At 44.3% G+C, this 21,636-nt stretch overlaps 1 protein-coding gene across 1 annotated transcript in view; it reads right to left on the bottom strand.

Annotated features, from left to right (window-relative positions):
- Positions 1-21,636, bottom strand: part of ehbp1 (EH domain binding protein 1) — a gene marked incomplete in the record, with an annotated part of 851,057 nt that overhangs the window by 538,974 nt on the left and 290,447 nt on the right. Inside the window, 1 exon segment of the mRNA XM_037681251.1 lies at positions 20,385-20,566. Coding sequence (XP_037537179.1) covers positions 20,385-20,566 — 182 coding nt within the window.

Consider the following 21,636-nt stretch of genomic DNA (forward strand, 5'->3'; position numbering starts at 1 on the left):
CCCCCCCCCCCCCAAGTAGATCCGGCCATGGACACCGAGCCCCAAGCCCCGAGGCCCCCAGCAGAGCCCCGACCGCATGCACCATCTACCTGACAGCGACCACAGGCCGGCCACAGCCCAAGGGGCAGAGCAGCAGGGAGCTGCAGCTGAGGAAGGCCGGCTTTCACATCAAGAGCTCCGCACCATAGGCCTGGAGACGCCCCAGCACGCCACCTATGCACACCCCCACACACACAGCACCCCCACACACAGAGCACCCCCACCACAAATACCACACAGGAAGACCAGCCAGTGCCCCGATGAGGCGAAGCCACGCCCCCAACCGCCACCCTAAACCACCAATGGCCACACGTACACTACCATAGCCGACCCCCCGCCGAAAGCCGGCAGCCACCCCGGTCAAAGTCCTGGCCATCGCAACCAGGAACCTAGATTAAAAGAATCGGAACAGCCCAGGGAGAACCGAAGCACCAGCCCCATCCCCAACCGCCCCAAGGCCCAAAGCCCACCCACAGCCCAGACCCCAACAATGCGCCCCCCCCCCCATCCCCGACCCCTAGTGTCACACGGAGAAAGGAGGAGTTTGTCAAAAAAAAAAAAATCTATATATGCATAAATAAATTATGAACAGACCCACTTCCTCCTCCTCCCACTCGAATATGGTGTTGATGCATGTTCTTATACAGTGCGTTTAAAATGGGGGGATGAGGTGGCGACCGGCACAGACCCACCTCTTGCCCAGAGAGCAGGTGGCGCCCGTTCACCCCTCATCTCCGCCCAGAACCCTAAATGTCTACATGCTACATATGAGAGTGGGCACAGGTCCGGGAGGTGGAAATGATTGTACATCCCACCACCTAAGTGCGACCATGTGCCCACTCCAGATCCTATATATGCATGTGTCGTGAGAGTGTTATAAGTGAGTGTCTAGGTTGTATATTAAAATTAGGGCCCAGGACCCCACCAGCCACGGAGATGGATGATTCTCCCTGTAGCTCAGTAGTGCACCTGAACCCCAAAACCCTGTTTGAGTGGTGGTGTGGTCGAGTGGGTGGAGGAGGACGTCGGGATGGGGAGGTGAACTGAGGTGGCAATGCCCCCCCAGGGGACCAGCTCCCCCACTGACCCCAATAGGCCCCCCCACTCTCCGAGATCCACCAGGGGAGAGAGGCTCTAACAGAGATACCTAGGAGGAGGTGGCAGCCGCACCACCAGGGATCAAGGCCACAGACCGGCACATAGCCCCTGAGGACCAACCAGAACCAGGGCCAGCAACCCAGACCCATCCCGAAACCGTCCAGACGCCCCAACCCGATTCACAGCCCAACACCCAGCCCCCCAACCAGAGAGGCCACCAAACCTTAACCGGGACAATCAGCCAGGAGTGCCCAAACAGTCAGAGATAGAGCACCACAGCGACCAAGAGCGCCCCCCCACCCCAAAAAAGCAAAAGACCAGTCCACCCATAACAACACCCACAGCGAGAGCGCCCCATGCAAGTGAGGGCACACACCCAGTGAGCCCAGACCCCTCGGTCCCACAGCACAGAGCCCCCCACGCCACAGGCCCCAAAGCCCACCAACGCACCGAAGGCCACAAGGCCAGGGCCGGGCGCCGGTGCCCCCGCCGGCCCAAGACCCCGGCAACATACCCGCCAAGGCCCGAGACCCCCGGACCAAGCCGGGAACCCCGCCCAGGAGCGATACCACCCCAGAACCCGCGCCCACGTCCACCCCAAACCCACCCAGGGACAGCCAGGTCACCAGGCCAGTAACCCATGTCAGCCGGTACAGACCGCCCAGAAGCCCGCATGCAGCCAGCACAGGCCATCACCCAGAACCACCAGAGCCACCTCCCCAGTCAGGCGCCACCGCTGCAGGCCCATGACCCCCCCCATGTCCCCAGCCCCGACACCCCACCCACACCGACCACCATGCCCCACGGGACAGAATCAAAGGGGACCACCCACTTCCACTACGTGTTGGAGCCGATTAAAGAAGTCCAGAGAGAATAGTCCGATGTGGGGGTACAGGCTGCCTCAAGACTGATGTAATCCAACAGAAGGTCTTTATACTGTTTAATACTAAGTGTATTTTTATTTTTCCAATTCATGAGTATAGTTTTTTTTTTTTTTTGCTATACATAAGGCAGTGAGAATCATATGAATTGATTTTGTCTCCAAGGTGACATCATCTAAGTGGCCCAATAAGCAAACTGACGGAGAGAGTGGAATATTACATCTCAGACACTTTGATAAGTCTTCACATATCCGCCACTAAAACCTCTGAACAGGTGGACAGAACCAAAATGCGTGGATGTAATTGTCAGGAATATTGTCTGTGCACTGTGAGCAAATATTAGATGATGTGAAACCCATCTTGAACATCCGTTGACCTGTATAGTGTACTCTATGAAGGATTTTGTATTGTATTAGTTGTAAATTCGAGTTTTTAATCATCTTAAAAGTTCTCAGACAGATCTGCGACCAAAAGTTTTGGTCAAAATTAACTGACAAGTATGTCTCCCATTTTACAATGGGAAGAGATATAGATTCATCTATTTTACTGAGTTTCTGATAAACCTTAGATAGTAATTTGGGAGGGTTAAGATTAAGGAATTCTAATACACTTGTTGACATTTAAATCCTAGTGTTATTAAGGTTAAATTTATTTTTGGTTATAGATTTAATTTGTTGATATTCTAAAAATTTATTCTTATCAATCCCATATTGTGTTATTAATCTGTTAAATGGGATGTAGTCCACTTCTTCATATATATGTTCCAAATATTCAATTCCTTTACACCTCCAACCTGGGAAGTTTTATCATCTTATTCTGTTGTAGGATGTCAGGGTTGTTCCAGATGGGTGTACGTTTACATGGGATTAGTGAAGACTCTGTCATTTTAAGAAACTCCCACCAAGCTGTCAGAGAGGAGCTGATATTGATGCTTTTAAAGCATTCCTGTCGTTTTATGTTTGAGCTAATGAATGGAAGGTCCGAGATCATTATATTATTGCAAAGTGTCTGTTCTACGTCTAGCCAAGGTTCATCAAGGGGTGTATGTTTTATCCATTTTGAGATGTATTCTAGCCTGTTGGCTAGAAAATAATAATAAAAGTTGGGTAGTTCTAGTCCTCCTTTATCTTTGGATTTCTGTAGTGTTTTTAATCTAATACGAGGGTGTTTATCTTTCCATAGAAATTTAGAAATAGAGGAGTCCAGGGATCTAAACCAGTCAGATGATGGTTTATTTGGTATCATTGAGAATAAATAATTTATTCTAGGCAAAACCATCATTTTTATTGATGCGATCCTTCCCATGAGAGATATGGGTAAAGATTTCCATCTAGCCAGATCATCCTCAATTTTCTTTAAAAGTGGGGTGTGGTTTAGTTTTGTTAAATCTGCCAATTTAGGCGAAACTTTGATACCCAAATATGTAATATTGCCTGATTGCAGTTGTGTATTAAGTGAATTGTTGAAAGAGCAATTAATTGGTAGAACTGTGGATTTTAGCCAGTTTATAGAGTAATCTGAAACTTTTGAGAAAGAGTTTATCAATCCAATAACCTGAGAGATGGAGGTTTGTGAATGCCGGAGGAAGAGCAGCACATCATCAGCATATAGACTGATTTTGTGCTCTCTGTTCTTGCATTTTATGCCTTTAATATCTGTAGTTTGCCTGATTGCTGCGGCTAGTGGTTCGATGAAAATAGCAAACAGTGAGGGGGAGAGTGGACATCCCTGCCTGGTGCCCCTTTGCAGAACAAAACTAGCAGATATTTGATTATTTGTCCTAATGCATGCTGAAGGAGAACTGTATAATATTTGTAACCAATTTATGAAATAATTTCCAAAACGAAATTTATGTAAGGCTGCAAATAAAAATTTCCAGTTAACTCTATCGAAGGCTTTTTCTGCATCTAGAGAGAATATTGCAGTTTCAATGTTTTTACTGTAAGAATAATTTATTAAATTAAATAATCTGCGTGAATTTGTGGCTGAATGTCTCCCTTTTATAAAACCAGTTTGGTCTGGATGTATTATTAGAGGAGTTACCTTTTCTAATCTTTTTGAGAGGGCTTTACAAATTATTTTAAGATCAACGTTGATAAGAGATATTGGACGATAACTGGTAGGTAATACAGGGTCTTTGCCTGGTTTTAACAGGAGACTAATGTTGGCAGAATTTATATTTTTTGGAAGACTGTTATTTTTCTCAGTTTCTTGTAGCATTTTGTGAAATAGTGGAGCCAGGATATTCCAGAATTCTTTATAGAATTCTGCTGGGAATCCATCTGGACCTGGAGCCTTTTTATTGGACATGCTTTTGAGGGCTTCCTGGAGTTCCACTGGTGTCAGTGGTGAATCCAGCTCCATTGTTTGACTATCTGATAGTTTAGGAAGTGTTATTTTATCCAGGAATTCATTAATTTCATTATCTGATGGGTTTATCTGGGGCGAATACGTCTTTATAAAAATCTCTGAAAATGCTGTTAATTCTTTCAGGGTCGTAAACTGTATTCCCAGTTGAGTCTTTAACACCAACTATAGTTGTTTTTTCCTTATTTATTTTGAGCTGTTTAGCTAGAAAGCTACTTGACTTATTGCTCTGTTCAAAATTTTCGATTCTAAGTCAAGTTGTATTAAGAATTGAGTTTTTTTGTTAATACATTCTTTTGATTCCAATTTTGCTTTACACATTTTATCCAGCATTTCTTCATCTTGAGAGGCTTCTAACAATTTAATGGTTTCTTCTAGTTCCTGAATATGTTTATTTTCTTTTTTCTTCTTTTGTGATGAGAATGAAATTATTTTACCCCTCATTACAGCTTTACCTGCCTCCCAGAGAATAGATGCTGATGTTCCAGGCACGTCATTATACTCCAAATATGAAGCCCACTCTTCTGTAAAATATTTGATAAAATCTACATCTTCAAGCAGTGATGTATTAAATCTCCAGTTTATACTTTTGGGGATTTCTTTTCTGTTTGCTAGATTTAAAGAGACATGAGCATGATCACTGAGAGCTATAGGGTGAATCTCAGTGTCTGAGATGTCCGTCAACAACGAGCTGCTGACTAAAAAATAATCCAGACGAGAGTAAGAGTGATGGACAGAAGAGAAGAAAGTATACTCTCTATGATTCAGGTGAAGAGATCGCCATGCATCACAAAGTCCATAATCATTCATGTACTGTTTAACTATATTTATGGACTCCCAACTACGCTGAGTTCCTGCTCTACTACATCTGTCTAATTCTTCATTTAGACCAAAGTTGAGGTCACCTCCAAGTATAAGTGAGCAATCCAAGTGATCAGAAAGTGCTGAGAAAAAAATCATGAAAAAAAGAGGTGTCATCTACATTTGGGGCATATATACTGACAATACACAACTTATAGTTATTTATATAAAGTTTTATTATTAAATATCTACCCTCTGGATCTGTGACTGTGTCTAGTATTTTAAAGTTAACATTTTTGTGTATTAATATTGCCACTCCTCTTTGTCTTGAGTTATAGCAGGCACAAAACAGATTAGGAAAATCAGTTGATCTAAGATCATCTGCAGTTGTCGTAGATTTATGAATCTCTTGTAAAAAGACAACATCTGCCTGTAATCTTTTAAGATGGTTAAAAAGTCCTAATCTTTTTTGTTGAGTACTGGTTCCATTGATATTCCAAGTTACAAACCTTACTGTGCCCATATTTGTACGTGAGTAGTTGTAGTTGAGCAGTGCATGTCACCATGGATACAAATAGATCTAAATAAAATCTGAGTTAATGCTTGAGCTAGGTGGTTTAGATCTTCACAAACAGTGATGTTGGAAGTGGAAAGATACCAGAAGATTGAGTAGATGCTGGATGTTGTTGAGGTGGAAAGATATAAAGTTCTCATATGAGGTGTCCGTGTGTGTTCTCTTATGAGGTGTGTGTGTGTGTGCGTGTGTGTGTGTGTGCTTGTGTGTAAATGATTGTTGGGTGGCAAAGAAGCAATGAGAAAAAAAAAAAGAATGACGAAGAGATGCGTTAACAGACACAAAAAGAAAAAGAAAATAAGTGGAAAAAACAAACAAACAAAACAGCTGTGACACCGTTCACCTTCACCAGTGCAGACACCCGAGCTGTGCTTTACATTTTATTTACAAATGCCAGTTAATTTACTTCCATTATTACCATTTAAATCATCACCACTAAACCCCAGCTGCCCAGGGGACATCGTCACCAAAAGCCAAACTTTAAATAGTTCTTTACTTTCCTTTCATAGTTAGTCTTATATATATATATATATATATATAAACAAAGAAAGAAAAAATAAAGAACTCATTGTTGGACCGAACATGGCCCACGGGTCATACGTTGAACAGCCCTGCTTTAAACCAAGCTGTTGTTTCTTTTAGTAAAGCCATGGAGTGATGTCCCATTAACATACAGTTTATCTACTGCCACCATAGCTCTGGCGCCCTCAGACATGAATTTTTTCCTGATTGGAAATAAAACTCGCCTCCGATCGAGTATTTCTTTAGGAAACTGATCATTAACGCTGAAATATTTTCCATGCAGCTCTCTGCCCTGACTTCTCACCTGCTCTTTCTGTTTATAATGCTCAAATTTAGCTATAATTGGGCAAGGTCGCTTGTTATCGGGCCTCTTATCTCCGAGCCGGTGAACACGATGGAAAGTGAACTTTTAAGAACCATAAGTGCCTACTAATGACACACCAAAAATCTTGTGCAGATGGAATGATATATCACTGAGATATAACAGTTTGAAACATCTAGGGGACGCACTTGAGTCAAATATTAAACAACAAAAGCAATATGTCTAGAAATGCTCAAAAATGACGCAACAAAAATCTGGTACAAATCAGATAATGTATCATTGCGATATAACTGTTAGAATAATGTAGAGTGCGCTCTAGAGTGAAAAGTTACAAAAAATTACTAATGAGTCCATAAGTGCTCACTAATGACGCACCAAAAATTTGGTACAGATCGGATGATATATCACTGAGATATAACAGTTTCGATAATCTAGGGGGCACACTTGAGTCAAATATTAAACAGCAATAATAATGTGTCTAGAAATGCTCACTAATGATGCACCAAAAATCTGGTGCAGATCAGATGATATATCACTGAGATATAACAGTTTTAATAATCTAGGGGGCGCACTTGAGTCAAATATTGAACAACAAAACCAATGTGTCCATCAGTGCTCAATAATGACGTACCGAAAATCTGGTTCAGATAGGATGTTGTATCACTTAGCTATAACTGTAGGAAGAATGTATGTGGCGCTATGGAGCCTATTGACCACTTATCATGGATACCGTTTCAAGGGGTGGATAATGATTGATCATATTGATTTTGGTACACCTCGGCTCAAATCTGTGTATTTTAGAGCCAAACCTATTGCAACGGCGTCACTTTTTGATTCGCCATGCCGCCACGCCCACATCCTCCAGCAAAAACAGTTTGCACTTTAAATCAAGTCAGACCATCTTATCTGTCCTCTAACACAGGATCATGATGATTAGGTCAATGGTGTCAAAGAGGGAGCATTCCAAGTAAAAAAAGAGACTTCCTGTTCCGAGAGGGCGGGGCTTTGATGACGTCAAAATATGAACACAGTGGATCGTTGGGCATCCAACAGGGATGAGTCATGCCAAGTTTGGTGCTTTTCAGTCTTTCAATGTGAAAGTTATAGCGTTTGGAAATTTATGGCGTGAAGCACAACTTTGAGGCCTGGCCACGCCCCTTTAACAAAACGAAACTGCAAGCTTTTGAAAACTTTTACTCTCCCATGTCTTAAAGGCCTATTAACCAAGTTTCAAGGCAATCCTTCAAAATCCCTAGGAGGAGTTTGTTAAAATTTGCAATTAAAAAAAGCCCAAAAATTAACTTTTGACCCAAAATGGCCGACTTCCTGTTGGTTTTGGACCAGTGCTCCAAGAGACTTTTTCATAGGTCCTGAGAAGATACACATGTTCACCGAGTTTCAGAATTATCGGTCAAAAAATGGCTTGGGGCTCAGGTTTTAAAAAATTCTAGGGGGCGCTAGAGAGGCTATTGCGCAATTATCATGGCTTCCTGTTCAAGGGGCGGGCAATGATCGATCATAGTGATTTTGATGAACCTCGGATCAAATCTGTGGAATTTAGAGCCAAACGTATTGTAACGGCGTCACTTCTGAATTCGCCACGCCACCACGCCCACATCCTCCAGCAGAAACGCTTTGCGCTTCAAAGCAAGTCAGACCAACTTGTTGTCTGCCTTCTAACACAGGATCATCCTGATTGGGTCCAGAGTGTCAGGGAGGGAGCATTCCAAGCAAAAAAAGTCACTTCCTGTTCTGAGGGGGCGGGGCTTTGATGACGTCAAAATTTGACCTCAGGGTATCGTCGGGCATGGGACAGGGATGAGTCATGCCAATTTTGGTACAATTCTGTTTTTCAATGTGAAAGCTATAACGTTAGGAAAATTTTGGCGTGAAGCTCAACTTTGAGACCTGGCCACGCCCCTTTAACAAAACGAAACCAAAAGCTTTCGATAACTTTTACTCTCCAATGTCTTAAAGGCCTATTAACCAAGTTTGAAGGCAATCCTTCAAAATCCCTAGGAGGAGTTCGTTAAAATTCGCCATTAAAAACGCCCAAAAATTAACCTTTGACCCAAAATGGCCGACTTCCTGTTGAGTTTGGACCGGAGCGCCAAGAGACTTTTTCATAGATCCCAAGAAGATACACATGTTCATCGAGTTTCAGATTTATAGGTCGAAAAATGGCTTGGGGCTGAGGTTTTAAAATATTCCAGGGGGCGCTAGAGAGGCTATTGCGCAATTATCATGGCTTCCTGTTCAAGGGGCGGGCAATGATCGATCATAGTGATTTTGATGAACCTCGGATCAAATCTGTGGAATTTAGAGGCAAACGTATTGTAACGGCGTCACTTCTGAATTCGCCACGCCGCCACGCCCACATCCTCCAGCCGAAACGCTTTGCGCTTCAAAGCAAGTCAGACCAACTTGTTATCTGCCTTCTAACACAGGATCATCCTGATTGGGTCAAGAGTGTCAGGGAGGGAGCATTCCAAGCAAAAAAAGTCACTTCCTGTTTTGAGGGGGCGGGGCTTTGATGACGTCAAAATTTGACCTCAGGGTATCGTCGGGCATGGGACAGGGATGACTCGTGCCAAATTTGGTGCAAATCTGTTTTTCAACGTGAAAGTTGTAGCGTTTGGAAATTTTTGGCGTGAAGCATAATTTTGAGGTCCGGCCCCTCCCCCTCAACATACGTCAGTTTGCACCGTTTTGATAACTTTTGGTCCCCCATGCCTACTGAGCAAAATGGCGAAGGTTTGAAACCGATTGAGCAAAATCCCTAGGAGGAGTTCATTCAAATTCGCCGTGTACGAAAAGTGAAAAACGGCCAAAATTGACCCTTTGACCCAAAATGGCTGACTTCCTGTTGGAAAGGCATACCTCCAAGAGACTTTTTTTCTTGATTCAGTGGGTTGTACATGTGTACCAAATTTCAGCTCTCTAGGACTTACCAGTTGTCATATCTCACGTTAGGGGGCGCTGTGGAGCAGTTTGGCCACGACCACTTTTGGTTCCATTAAATACCTCAAATTTCTCGCGGGGGACAATTTTGGGTCAAATATGGTGAGTTTTCGAATATGTTAAGGCCTCCAAATTAGCGCTCTTTGACGGAAAAAAATTAGAAATGACACAATTACAATAGGCCTTCGCAGCGCCAGCGCTTAGCTGCTCGGGCCTAATCGCAGCGCCAGCGCTTAGCTGCTCGGGCCTAATAAAATTAACGCTGCAAGCAGCATTGAAGGCCCTCGCAGCAAAGCGCCGCTGTGGACTTACGGTGACCGCGGGGCTCCAGCGACTACGCCCGGTCGCCATCGCGAACGCTCACGCTCCCATCACGCTCCCATCACGCTCCCATCACGCTCCCATCACGCTCCCATCACGCTCCCTTTGAATGGCGTGCGCATTTGTTGAACTTTCGACATCAGCTGCGACCGTGGGTGCTCCAGCAATGTCTCCCAGTCCCAGTCGTGAAAGCTCTCATGCCATTCCCGCACGCATCCACCAGGGGGCGCATATGCCTAAACTTTGCAATCGCCATCTGCACATATCAGTATGAGAGGGTGTCCACTTGAGACATATGTTAAACCACAATATCAATGTGTTTAGACGTGCTCACGGATTATGCACCAAAAATCTGGTTCAGATCGGATAATAATTCACTGAGATATAACTGTTGGAATATCGTAGGGGGCGCACTTGAGTCAAATGTTAAAGAATAATACCAATGTGTCTATAAGTGCTCACTGATCATGCACAATAAATCTGGTCCAGATCAGATGATGTATCACTGAGATAAAACAGTTTGAATAATCTAGGGGGTGTACTTGAGTCAAATAATTAACAACAATATCAATGTGTCCATAAGTGCTCACTAATGACGCACCAAAAAGATGGTTCAGATCGGATGTTGTATCACTGAGATATAACAGTGTGAATAATGTAGAGGGCGCACTTGAGTCAAAAGTAAAACAACAACAACATTGTGTGTATAAGTGCTCACTAATCATGCACCAAAAATCTGGTCCAGATCAGACAATATATCACTGAGATATAACAGTTTGAATAATGTAGGGGGCGCACTTGAGTCAAATATTAAACAGCAATACCACTATGTCCATAAGTGCTCACTAATCAATCATCCAAAATCTGGTGTAGATCAGATGTAATATCACTGAGATATAACAGTTTAAAAAATATAGGGGGCGCAGTTGAGTCAAATATTAAACAACAATACCAATGTGTCCATAAGTGCTCACTAATGGCGTACCAAAAATCTGGTGCAGATCGGATAATAATTCACTGAGATATAACTGTTGGAATATTGTAGGGGGCGCTCTAGAGACAAAAGTTCAAAAACATTACTAATGTGTTCATAAGCACTTACTAGAGACGAACAAAAAATCTGGTTCAGATCGGATGATATATCACTGAGATATAACAGTTTGAATAATCTAGGGGGCGCACTTGAGTCGAATATTAAACAACATCACCAATGTGTCTAGAAATGCTCACTAATCACGCAACCAAAATCTGTTTCAGATCGGATGATATATCATTGATAACTGAATAAATATTCTAGGGGGCGCACTTGAGTCAAAAGTTAAAAAATATTAGTAATGTGTCCATCAGGGCTAAATAATAATACACCATAAATTTGGTGCAGATCGGATGATATATCACTGAGATATAACTGATTAAATGATCTATGGGACGCACTTGAGTCAATAGTTAAAAAACAAAAATAGTGTGTCCATAAGTGCTTACTAATGAGGCACCAAAAATCTGGTGCAGATCGGATGATATATCACTGAGATATAACAGTTTAAATAATGTAGGGGGCGCACTTGAGTCAAATATTAAACAACAAAACTAATGTGTCCATCAGTACTCAATTATGATGCACCAAAAATCTGGTTAAGATCAGACATTGTATCACTGAGATATAACTGTTGGAAGAATGTAGGTGGCGCTGTGGAGGCTCTTGGCCACTTATCATAGAAAACATGTTCAAGGAGGGGATAATGATCGATCATAGTGATTTTGGTTCACGTGGGCTCAAATCTGCAATTTAGAGCCAAACGTATTGTAAGGGCGTCACTTTTTAATTCGCCATGCTGCCACGCCCACATCCTCCAGCTGTAACTGTTTGTAGTTTAAATCAAGTCAGACCATCTTATCTGTCTTCTAACACAGGATCATCCTGATTTTTGATTTTTTGGTTTTAATAGGTGCAACATGATCCATGTAATGAAGGGCATGTTGTGTTTCCGGAAAATAGCACCAAGTGGCAGCAGGTATAAAGAGAATAGGAGGGGACCCAGGATGGACCCCTGTGGAACCCCCCATTTAAGCTCTGCCTCTGCGGAACTAAAATCCTTGATGGAGACACAAAAGGATCTGTCAGTGAGGTAGGATCTGAACCAATTGAGGGCTGACCCTGTGACGCCCACCCACTGCTCCAACCTAGCAATGAGGGTCGATGGCGTAAAAGGCGGCTGTAAGGTCCAACAGGACAAGCAGCACAGAATCACCAGTACATGTGGTTAAGAAAATGTCATTGAAAACCTTCAGTAGGGCAGTTTCAGTGCTATGGAGAGGTTTAAAGTTGTTACAGGAGCAACATGATCCAGAGTCTTTAAGCAGACAGAGTTGAACTGGGATGTCAGCTCCAGTGGTGGTGAGAAACACCGAGGGCTGAATTATCATTTCAGAGTTATAAACATCTGTGTAACATGCGACAGTGAAGTGGTTAATGGTCCGGCTACGACGTGCAGGAACGCACGGCTTAGGAATTAGATCGAGGACGGCGAACACAAACCAGACTGGCATGTGGTCTGAAAAAACATTATCACTAATTTCAAGATTACTAACAGTCACATCACGAGTTAAAATAAAGTCCCGTGTATGTCCGCGCTCTTGGGTGGGACCGTTTACATGCTGCCTTATATTAAATTAGTCCAATAAATTTAAAAAGTCCTTAACCAAGGGTTTCTCCTGACAGCACACATGCAAATTAAAGTCCCCAATAATGAAAACATGATCATATTTTGGTGTGATTTCAGCCAAGAAATAAGAAAACTCATTTATGAAATCCTTAGATCGAGGTGGGCGGTAAACGAGTGAGCATAAAGTCGAAGGCGAATGGCCGAGTTCAAAGACGCTCAGCTCAAAGCTGGCGTGGGGAAACTGGAATGGGAAGGTTTACAGTCAAAAGTTTATTTGAATATTGTTAATAATCCACCACTGCGCCGGCCTGATGGCCGCAGTGCGTTAAAATACAGACAGTTCGGTGGCAATAATTTCATCAAGGCGCTGGACTCACCCGGAGACATCCAAGTCTCTGTGATACAGAGAAAGTCCAAATCGTGCTCTTGAAAGTAGTCCCTGAGGATAAAATTTTTGTTGATAATAGATCTTACGTTAACCAAACACATCCGGATACTGTCCAAAGTGGACCCAGCAGCAGTGAAGAGAGCGCGTGCCAGTGGCCGCAGATTTTCAATAGCGGCCCCACCGGGTCCGCCCGTGCGCCACACCGGCCGACAACTCCCGTTGTTTACCTGATTTGGGCAGGCGGGAAGCTGGCGATGGAAACTATGACCACCAGCTGGAGAGGAAGATGCAGCACGCTGGGCTTTAAGCTTTACCATTCGCCCAGCACGTTTTCCCTGGCGTCTGGAGCGATATCTCCGGGCAGGCAGGTGAGGAGAGTGGCGGAGGTAAGCGGGGTGTGTGTGTGTGTGTGTGTGTGTGTGTGTGTCCAGCGGTATGCTCATAATGATCCAAATAAGCGACATCGGCGGCATAAAAACAAAGATCCAGAAGCTGTTGTCGGTCATACACCAGCAGCGAGTTTATGTCCCAGATGAAAAACGAACAAAACACAAATAATCTGAACACCATCAGCAGAGGTGGATTGCAAGCCATGTACACGGGCGCCATCTTACCGGAAGGGTAAGATGACACATTGGTATTGTTTTTTTTAACTTTTGACTCAAGTGTGCCCCCTACATTATTCCAACAGTTATATCTCAGTGAAATAACATCCAATACGTACCAGATTTATTGTACATGATCAGTGAGCACTTATAGACACATTGGCATTGTTCTTTAACATTTGACTCAAGTACGCCCCCTAAATTATTCCAACAGTTATATCTCAGTGATACATCATCCAATTGGAACCAGATTTTGTATGTATAATCAGTGAGCATGTCTACACAAATTGAGATTAGGGTTTAACATATGACTCAAGTGCGCCTCCTAGATTATTTATTCAGTTATATCTCAGTGATATATCATCCGATCTATGCCATATTTTGGGTACATCATTAGTGAGCACTTCTAGACACACTGGTATTGTTGTTTAACTTTTGACTCCAGTGCGCCCCTGAGATTATTCCAACAGTTAGATCTCAGTGAAATATCATCCAATATGTACCAGATTTTAGGTGCGTGATCAGTGAGCACTTACAGACACATTGATATTGTTCTTTAACATTGTACTCAAGTGTGCCCCCTACATTATTCCAACAGTGATATTTTGGTGATGCATCATCCAATCTGAACCTGAGTTTTGTACTTCATCAAACCCCCAGTATACTGCCGTGTACATCCATACACAGAGATACATACGTACGCAGAGGAACGAGCATACCCCCCAGTGCATGTCCGTGCAAAGCTCAATTTTTTACGACCGCATACGCGTACGGGGTGTCGCACAATAAACTGCCCAGCGACGGACTGTTTTGTATGTGACACCAATGTATTAAATTCCCCTTCTTCATCACTGATCTGGCCTTTTCTTTTGTTTTGTTTTTGCCTAGAGGCAAGTGATCTCTTCCTCCTCCGTTGACTTCATGACTGAAATGGTGAGAAATGAAGGAATTTGTCATGAGCGAATTAAACTCAGGTCCACCATGGCTGCGGGTGGGTCTGGAGATTTCCTGGTGGGCTGGTAGGATATGTGGGCTATAGAGCCAATTCTCCCTGTTTTTTTTGTTTTTTTTTTAGATCTTTTTATTAACAACATATAAACACAGAACACCGCTGCGGCTGAGGCTGCCAGCGCTTGCTTTTTTTTTTCTCCCACAATCACTTTCAGCTGCTGTGTCATGTGAGTGTCTCGTGTTTATCTTAGAGCTGCGGTGATTTTGAAAATCCTGTTTTAAGGACACCGGCTCGTTTTGTGTGGAGGATGTGTGAAGAGAAGCCGCTGTGAGGTCATTCGAGCTGACAGACAGGCTAAAATCAGACACTTTAATCTTTAAATGATGTTCATGTTTTATTAAAAAAATTGTGTCATGATTACACACATCCTCTGCAAACCGCCATTTTTTGAATCTTTTCCCCCATGAGCCCTGCGGTTTGTTGTCCCAGGGCGCTGCCTGTTGGCGATCTCTGGGGAAATGCTGAACCGCGGGTCAATGGGATGAGGAGGGCCTCTGACGGGTGGGGCTGGCGGCGGAGCGGAACGGGAGGACGCTGCTGCAGCTGTGGAACGTCGCTGTTGTTGTCTTTGACCACGACGATCCTTCCAGCGGGCCGGGGGTGCGGGATGAGGCGTGCGGCTGGATGAGATGGCGCACAGTCTCTGACACCTCCTCCGACTTCTTCAATTTTTTCCAGCATGGCCTTGAAACTGGTCCCGAACAGCGCGTCCATCATGATGGGGCCCTCCATCAGGTCTTTATGCGGTTTCTCCGGCAGGGAGGGGGAGTGACGGAGCCAGGTGGACTTCTGAATCATTGTCATCCAAGCTGCGATCCAGGACAGGCAGACAGCAGATGAGGCGCACAGGTTGAGGATGACGTCAGACCCCTTGCAGAGGGAGCTCTTCGTCTCCTCAGGCAGATCTGTGTTCTCCAGCCTCTTAGAAACGCTGTATGCCAACAGCGCCACGTTGTTGTTTGCTGCGGCCGCCTGGAATGCACACTGGTGAGCTCGGTTGGAGAGTGATGTCACCGTCTGGTCATGTTTCCCGGGAGGGACAGGACGCTGGTCCAACCTGGACAACTTCGCTCCGAAAGCTTCCACCAAGCTCAGCTCCAGAGGGGGTACCGAGGGAAAATTCCGCTCGGTAAACCCCTCCACTCGGGTGATGGGAGCGAAAGTGGAGACGGGCGCTCTCAATTTACCAGGTCCGGCTGCAGCCTCGTTCCAGTAGGACGTCAATGCTGGGAAACGAGGCCAGAAGGGATCAGGACGGCGAGCCGGGGTGGAGCCAAACCTTCCCGCTAGATCATCCGATCTGGGCGGGGGGAGGAGAGGGACAGAAAGTCCCTTCGTGTCAGCAGCCTCCCGGATTATGCCGGGCAGCTCCGAAAGGAGGGCACCGACGGCAAGGAGCGGTGTGGTGGTTGAGGCGGAAAGGCCCGGGGGGGGCATCCGCTCAGCCCCTCTCGTTCCGACACTACGCTCTCCGGGAGGGAGTGAGCAGTGGGGCTGTTGCTGACGTCGTCTGTCCCGGAAGAACCATCCGATTCGCTCCGAGAGCCGGCGTTCAAAAAAGTCGATGGTATCATCCAGCGAACGGTCTCCCGCCGCGGAGAGGCATTCCTCGACGTTAGCCTTGAACAAGGCTGCTCTCCTCTGCCTTTCCTCTGGAGGGAGGAGGTCACAGAGGTGGCAAGAGGGGGCGCGGGCAGCGTGGCGGGGACCCAGGCATCCTTCTCAGGTGTCGTGTCAGTCGAAGCTCAGCAAGTAGCCGGTCTTGCAGGACGGACACAGGCGAATGGTGTTGTTGCTGGACATCTCAATGTTGAAGGTCAGTGCTAGTCATTTGCTGAAGAAAAATGGGAGCCGATTACCTGCTATTAACGTAATTTATACGGACTGGGTGGGGCCCACACAACAGGTGGGCGTGGACTAAATTTTTTCAGTGTGATGCATTGCATGGTGGGATAAAATCCACCAGTGACAGCCTTAAAGGGCAAAGCCTATACGAAATAGAACAGGAAGTCACCATAACTCCTGTCTGGAAGGTCAGATTTCCACTATACTTGTAAGAGCTGCAGATGGACAAATAATGACATGGTGTTGCAACCTCCTGGAACATTTTGTCCCAATGTTTTCCACTCTATTCTGCTTAGAATGAGGTCGCTGAGTTTGTACAGTTCAACACTTAGGGGTTACTCTTTTGTCTGCTCGTAAAGTTGTAAAACAGTTGCACAGTCTAAACTGCTGATTATCTCTTTACCTTACAACTTAATCATAAATTCTTCAATCACACATACAGAATCACATATAATGCATTAAAAATATAAGAGTATTAATTTAAAAATTATTTAGGTATGACCTTTCACACATTTAAGCATATTCCATTCTGTTTACAACAACTAATACTCTGCTCTCTTCTCTGTGAGCTGCCAGCTCAGGCACACACACACACACAGGGAAAACAGAGAAAAACATCTGGATTTAATCAAGCCTGAAGCATACAAACACACACCTCCTTTCTGCATAGATAAGTCAAGGCTGCAACCCTCGTATATATATATATATATATATATATATATGTGTGTGTGTGTGTGTGTGTGTGTGTGTGCGTGTGTGTGTGTGTGTGTGTGTGTATATCAGTGTTTCCTCTACCATTATACAAGCAGGGAGTCCCGCCTTGTCAACAGAACCAAGCACCCCGCCTACCAAACCCCAAACCCCCACCACCTGTCAGCACTGATGTAACGCTAAACTTGCGGCTCGCAACACAGGTGAAAAGCTAAAGGCAGCCTCTTCCCTCATGCTGAACCCCATACCCCACACCCAAAAACTGTTGGTACAAACAGTGCATGACTCAGATGTGTCTCTGCCACACCCGCCCCATAAAAAAAACTGTCAATACAGACAGTGCGTGGCTGAGATGTGTCTCTGTCTCTCTCCTCTTCTCCACCCCTGCTCTAAAACTGTGAAATTGTCAGTGCAAACAGCGCATGGCCGCGTCTCTGTCCCACCCACTCCCCACTCACTATAAAACTGTCGGTATAAACAGCACGCTGCACAGCTCAGGAAGTGTCTCCATTTTTGTGGACTTCATGTCTGCCTTCAATATCATGATTCCCCAAACGCTGATGGACAAACTAATCACACTAGGACTAAGCCCCTCCATATGCAACTGGGTTCTGGGCTTCTTAACAAAAAGACCATAGTCTGTGAGGATCCACAACTTCTCCTCCTCCACCATAACCCTCAACACTGGCTCCCCCCATGGCTGTGTGCTGAGCCCCCTCCTGTTCACTCTGCTCATATATGACTGTGCACCTACCCATCTAGTTTGTCATATTGTAAAGTTTGCAGATGATCCAGCTGTGGCGGCTGTGGCTGAATGGTTAGAGCAGTCGTCCGCCAATGCAAGAGTTGGGGGTTCGAATCCACCAGCAGTCACATGCCGAAGTGTCCATGGGCAAGACATTGAACCCCTCATAGCCTCTGATGTGTGTCCCATCAGTGTATGAATGTGATAAAGCTCTGATTAGTCTCTTTAGAATGATTTGTTCAATTAGCTTTGTAGAGATCTAGTAGAGTGCTGTATGAATGGGTAAATGAGGCACAGATTGTTGTGTAAAGAGCTTTGAGTATCTTGAAATAAGATAGAAAGGCGCTATATAAGTACAGTCCATTTACAGCTGTGGTTGGATGTATCACAAGCAATGATGAATCCAGCTACAGGCAGGAGGTGGAATACCTGGAGAGCTGGTACAGGAAGAACAACCTTCACATTAATGTGAAGAAGATGAAGGAGATGGTCGTGGACTTCAGATGGAACAAACACACCTACCCCCACCCTGAATATAGGAGGATATGCGGTGAAAGTGATCTCTAGCTACAAGTACTTGGGTATGCATCTGAACGACAACCTCAGCTGGGGCAACAACACTACCAGCCTGATCAAGAAAGCTCATCAGAGACTCTACTTCCTCAAGCGGCTGAGGCTACTTGTCTGGGAAGGTCAGTCATGATCTCCTTCTACAGGTGTGCAGTGGAGAGCATCTGTGCTTCAGCATCAATGTGTGGCATGGAGGCTGCACAGCTGCAGAAAGAAAAGCTTAGCAGAGAGTGGTGAAGGCTGCACAGAAGTCTGTTGGAGTCAGTCTCCCCATCATCACCGACATTTACACCTCCAGATGCAGGAAGAGGGCCACCTGCATCATGAAGGACCCCACTCACCCAGCACACACACTTTTGCCCCACAACCCCTCTGGCAGGAGGTTGAGGAGCATTAAGTGTAGAATCACTAGACTGAGGAACAGCTTTTACCCTGAGGCTGTCAGACTCATGAATCCTTAATCATGATAATCACTGAAAAAAATCCCTGTAATGCCACTTGATTGTTCATTTGTGCTGGTGACTATCCATGTTGCTGATCTTATGCTGTTGATTTATTTCATGCTGCTGTATTCATTCATTCATGCTCATCTGCTCACAAAGACTCATGTTCGTGCTGCTGCTGTTCGATGTATTGTTTTTGTACTATTGGTGCTTAGTGTATTCTTAGTTTAGTGTATTTCTTAGTTCATTTCTAAGATCTTACTACTGTTTTTCATCCATCCATCCATCCATCCATTATCTTTACCCGTTTATTCCATTTTGGGTCACGGGGGTCGCTGGTGCCCATGTCCAGCAATCACTGTGCGAGGGGCGGGGTACACCCTGGACAGGTCACAAGTCCATCACAGGGACACAGAGACAAACGAGACAAACAACCATTCACTCTCTCACTCACACCTAGGGACAATTTAGAGTTACCAATCAGCCTAACATGCATGTTTTTGGTCTGTGGGAGGAAACCGGAGTACCCGGAGAAAACCCATGCATGCACGGAGAGAACATGCAAACTCCACCCAGAAGGCCCCTGGACCGGGGTTTGAACCAGGGACCTGTTCGCTGAGAGGCAGCAGCTCTACCAGTTGCGCCACCGTGCTGCCCACTACTGTTTTTCTTTACAATTTATACTTTTGTTGGATGTAACTGGGATCCTGTGTAAACAATTTCGTTCCACCACATGCACGACATGTGGAGCCAATGACAAATAATGAAAGTTTTACTTTGACTATGAAAAAGTGAGTGACCAGAATATAAAAGAAAATGCATCACAAAAAGCAGAGTTCAGACAGTTACATATTAAAGTTTAGACTTAATATAATGGTAAATGGACTGTACTTGTATAGCGCATTTTATCTAATCAAAATATTCAAAGCGCTTTACAACACAATCTGTGTTCTCATTTACACATTCACACACATACAGCACTCTACCAGATCTCTACAAAGCTAATATGAGTACATCGGGGGCGGCTGTGGCTGAGTGGTTAGAGCAGTCGTCCTCCAATGCGAGAGTTGGGGGTTCGATTCCACCAGCAGTCAGATGTTGAAGTGTCCCTGGACAAGACACTGAACCCCTCATAGCATCCGATGTGTGTCCCATCGGTGACATGAATGTGATCTAAAGCACTGTTTAGAGATCTAGTAGAGTGCTGTGTGGATGGATAAATGACGGCACAGGTAGTATTGTAAAGCACTTTTAGTATCTTGACTACCAGTAAATAGGAAGGTGCTATATAAGTACAGTCCATTTACCATTTACTATTCTATACAGAATAATCAATGCTCTAGATCACATTCATACATATACATTCATAATAATAATCCCATGTGTGATGATTTAACTTCAAATTGTTGCAAACAAACCAAAATATCACTGTAAAATGCCTGCAGAGTCTGAGGTAGGTTAAAACCCACTACATAAGACCAGACTATTTACAAAATTCGAAAGTGATACTACTTACGTGGCCTTTCCCTCCCGGAGAAAGATGCAGGAGAGGGAGAACTGCAGCGTAGCTGACACCACCTTCTTTGACAGGGGCTTAAACTTGAGTTTGACATCAGTCTGAGTGGGCATTGGACTGGCATATTGCTTCATGTTTATACTGCTGGTGGCTAAGGCTTTCCTCCGTCCTGACGGAGACTCCTACAGAAAGAGAAGATTCAGAACATTCTTAGGTGAATGTGGTCACTGTTCACTGGTAAAACCAAAAGTCTTCAATATTCTTCATTGCCAATTTCACTATAAAATACCTCCTGATATTTCAAATTAAAGGATTATACAGATGCCCTTTTCCTGTGCTTTTTATTAAATATTTGCTCTGAGGCAAGGAGATGGCAGCCACATTTGAACTGGGGAATATGCCACAGAGTAGGTAAGACTTGTGGAATCAGTGATACTGGCTTCGGTGTGTGTGTGTGTGTGTGTGTGTGTGTGTGCACGGTGCACACATGCATTGACACTGTTCAGCAAAGGACTGTGTGTTAAGAATAAAAACTGCAGAAAAGCCTGGTCAAAAATGAAAACTGAACAGCTGGAGATGTTCCAGCTTTTTGACTGCCCTCCTTCCAACAAAAAATGACAGGTTTTTATTTGTTGCAGAGATGGTTGTGAAAGCATCATGCTGTCAGCAAATATCAGGCTGATTCACCACCTTGCTGTCTTGATACTCCTAACACATAATGCATGTTGTTTCTGATTTGCCTTGTCCCTTTTAACTTAATTATATGATGGGGAAACTGCAATTTTGTCTTTTTAAATGGAGAACAAAACATGTCAAAAAGAAGCAGATGGCACAGCAAATGTTCTTTTTTCTAAATGTTTGAATTTAGATGTTCTCCGTTTTCTGGTGTCTATGTACTGTATGAATGTCTAAAAAGTAGCATACACATTAACACACATATATTGCTGGTTTTACACCAAAGTCAAATCAATCAACCTTTATTTATACAGGTAAATCCCATTGAGCCTCGAGGACTCATTTACAAGAGAGACCTGATTTCAACAAAGAAAGATGACAACAATGGACAACAGCAACAACAATGGACAACAGCAACAACAATAAGCAGTTATAAAAACTCATACTACAGTTTTTTTTTTTTTTTTAACAAATAGGATGGCTAAAAGGAAAACGGTAACAAAACAAAAAACAGCTAGATTCCAAGACAAATGTAGAAAACTAAAAACAGGAACATGTCTGCATTGGACCCTGCCAG

The sequence above is a fragment of the Nematolebias whitei genome, chromosome 1 (assembly GCF_014905685.2).
Source record: "Nematolebias whitei isolate Nwh7 chromosome 1, NemWhi1, whole genome shotgun sequence".
Taxonomy (NCBI): Eukaryota; Metazoa; Chordata; class Actinopteri; order Cyprinodontiformes; family Rivulidae; genus Nematolebias; species Nematolebias whitei.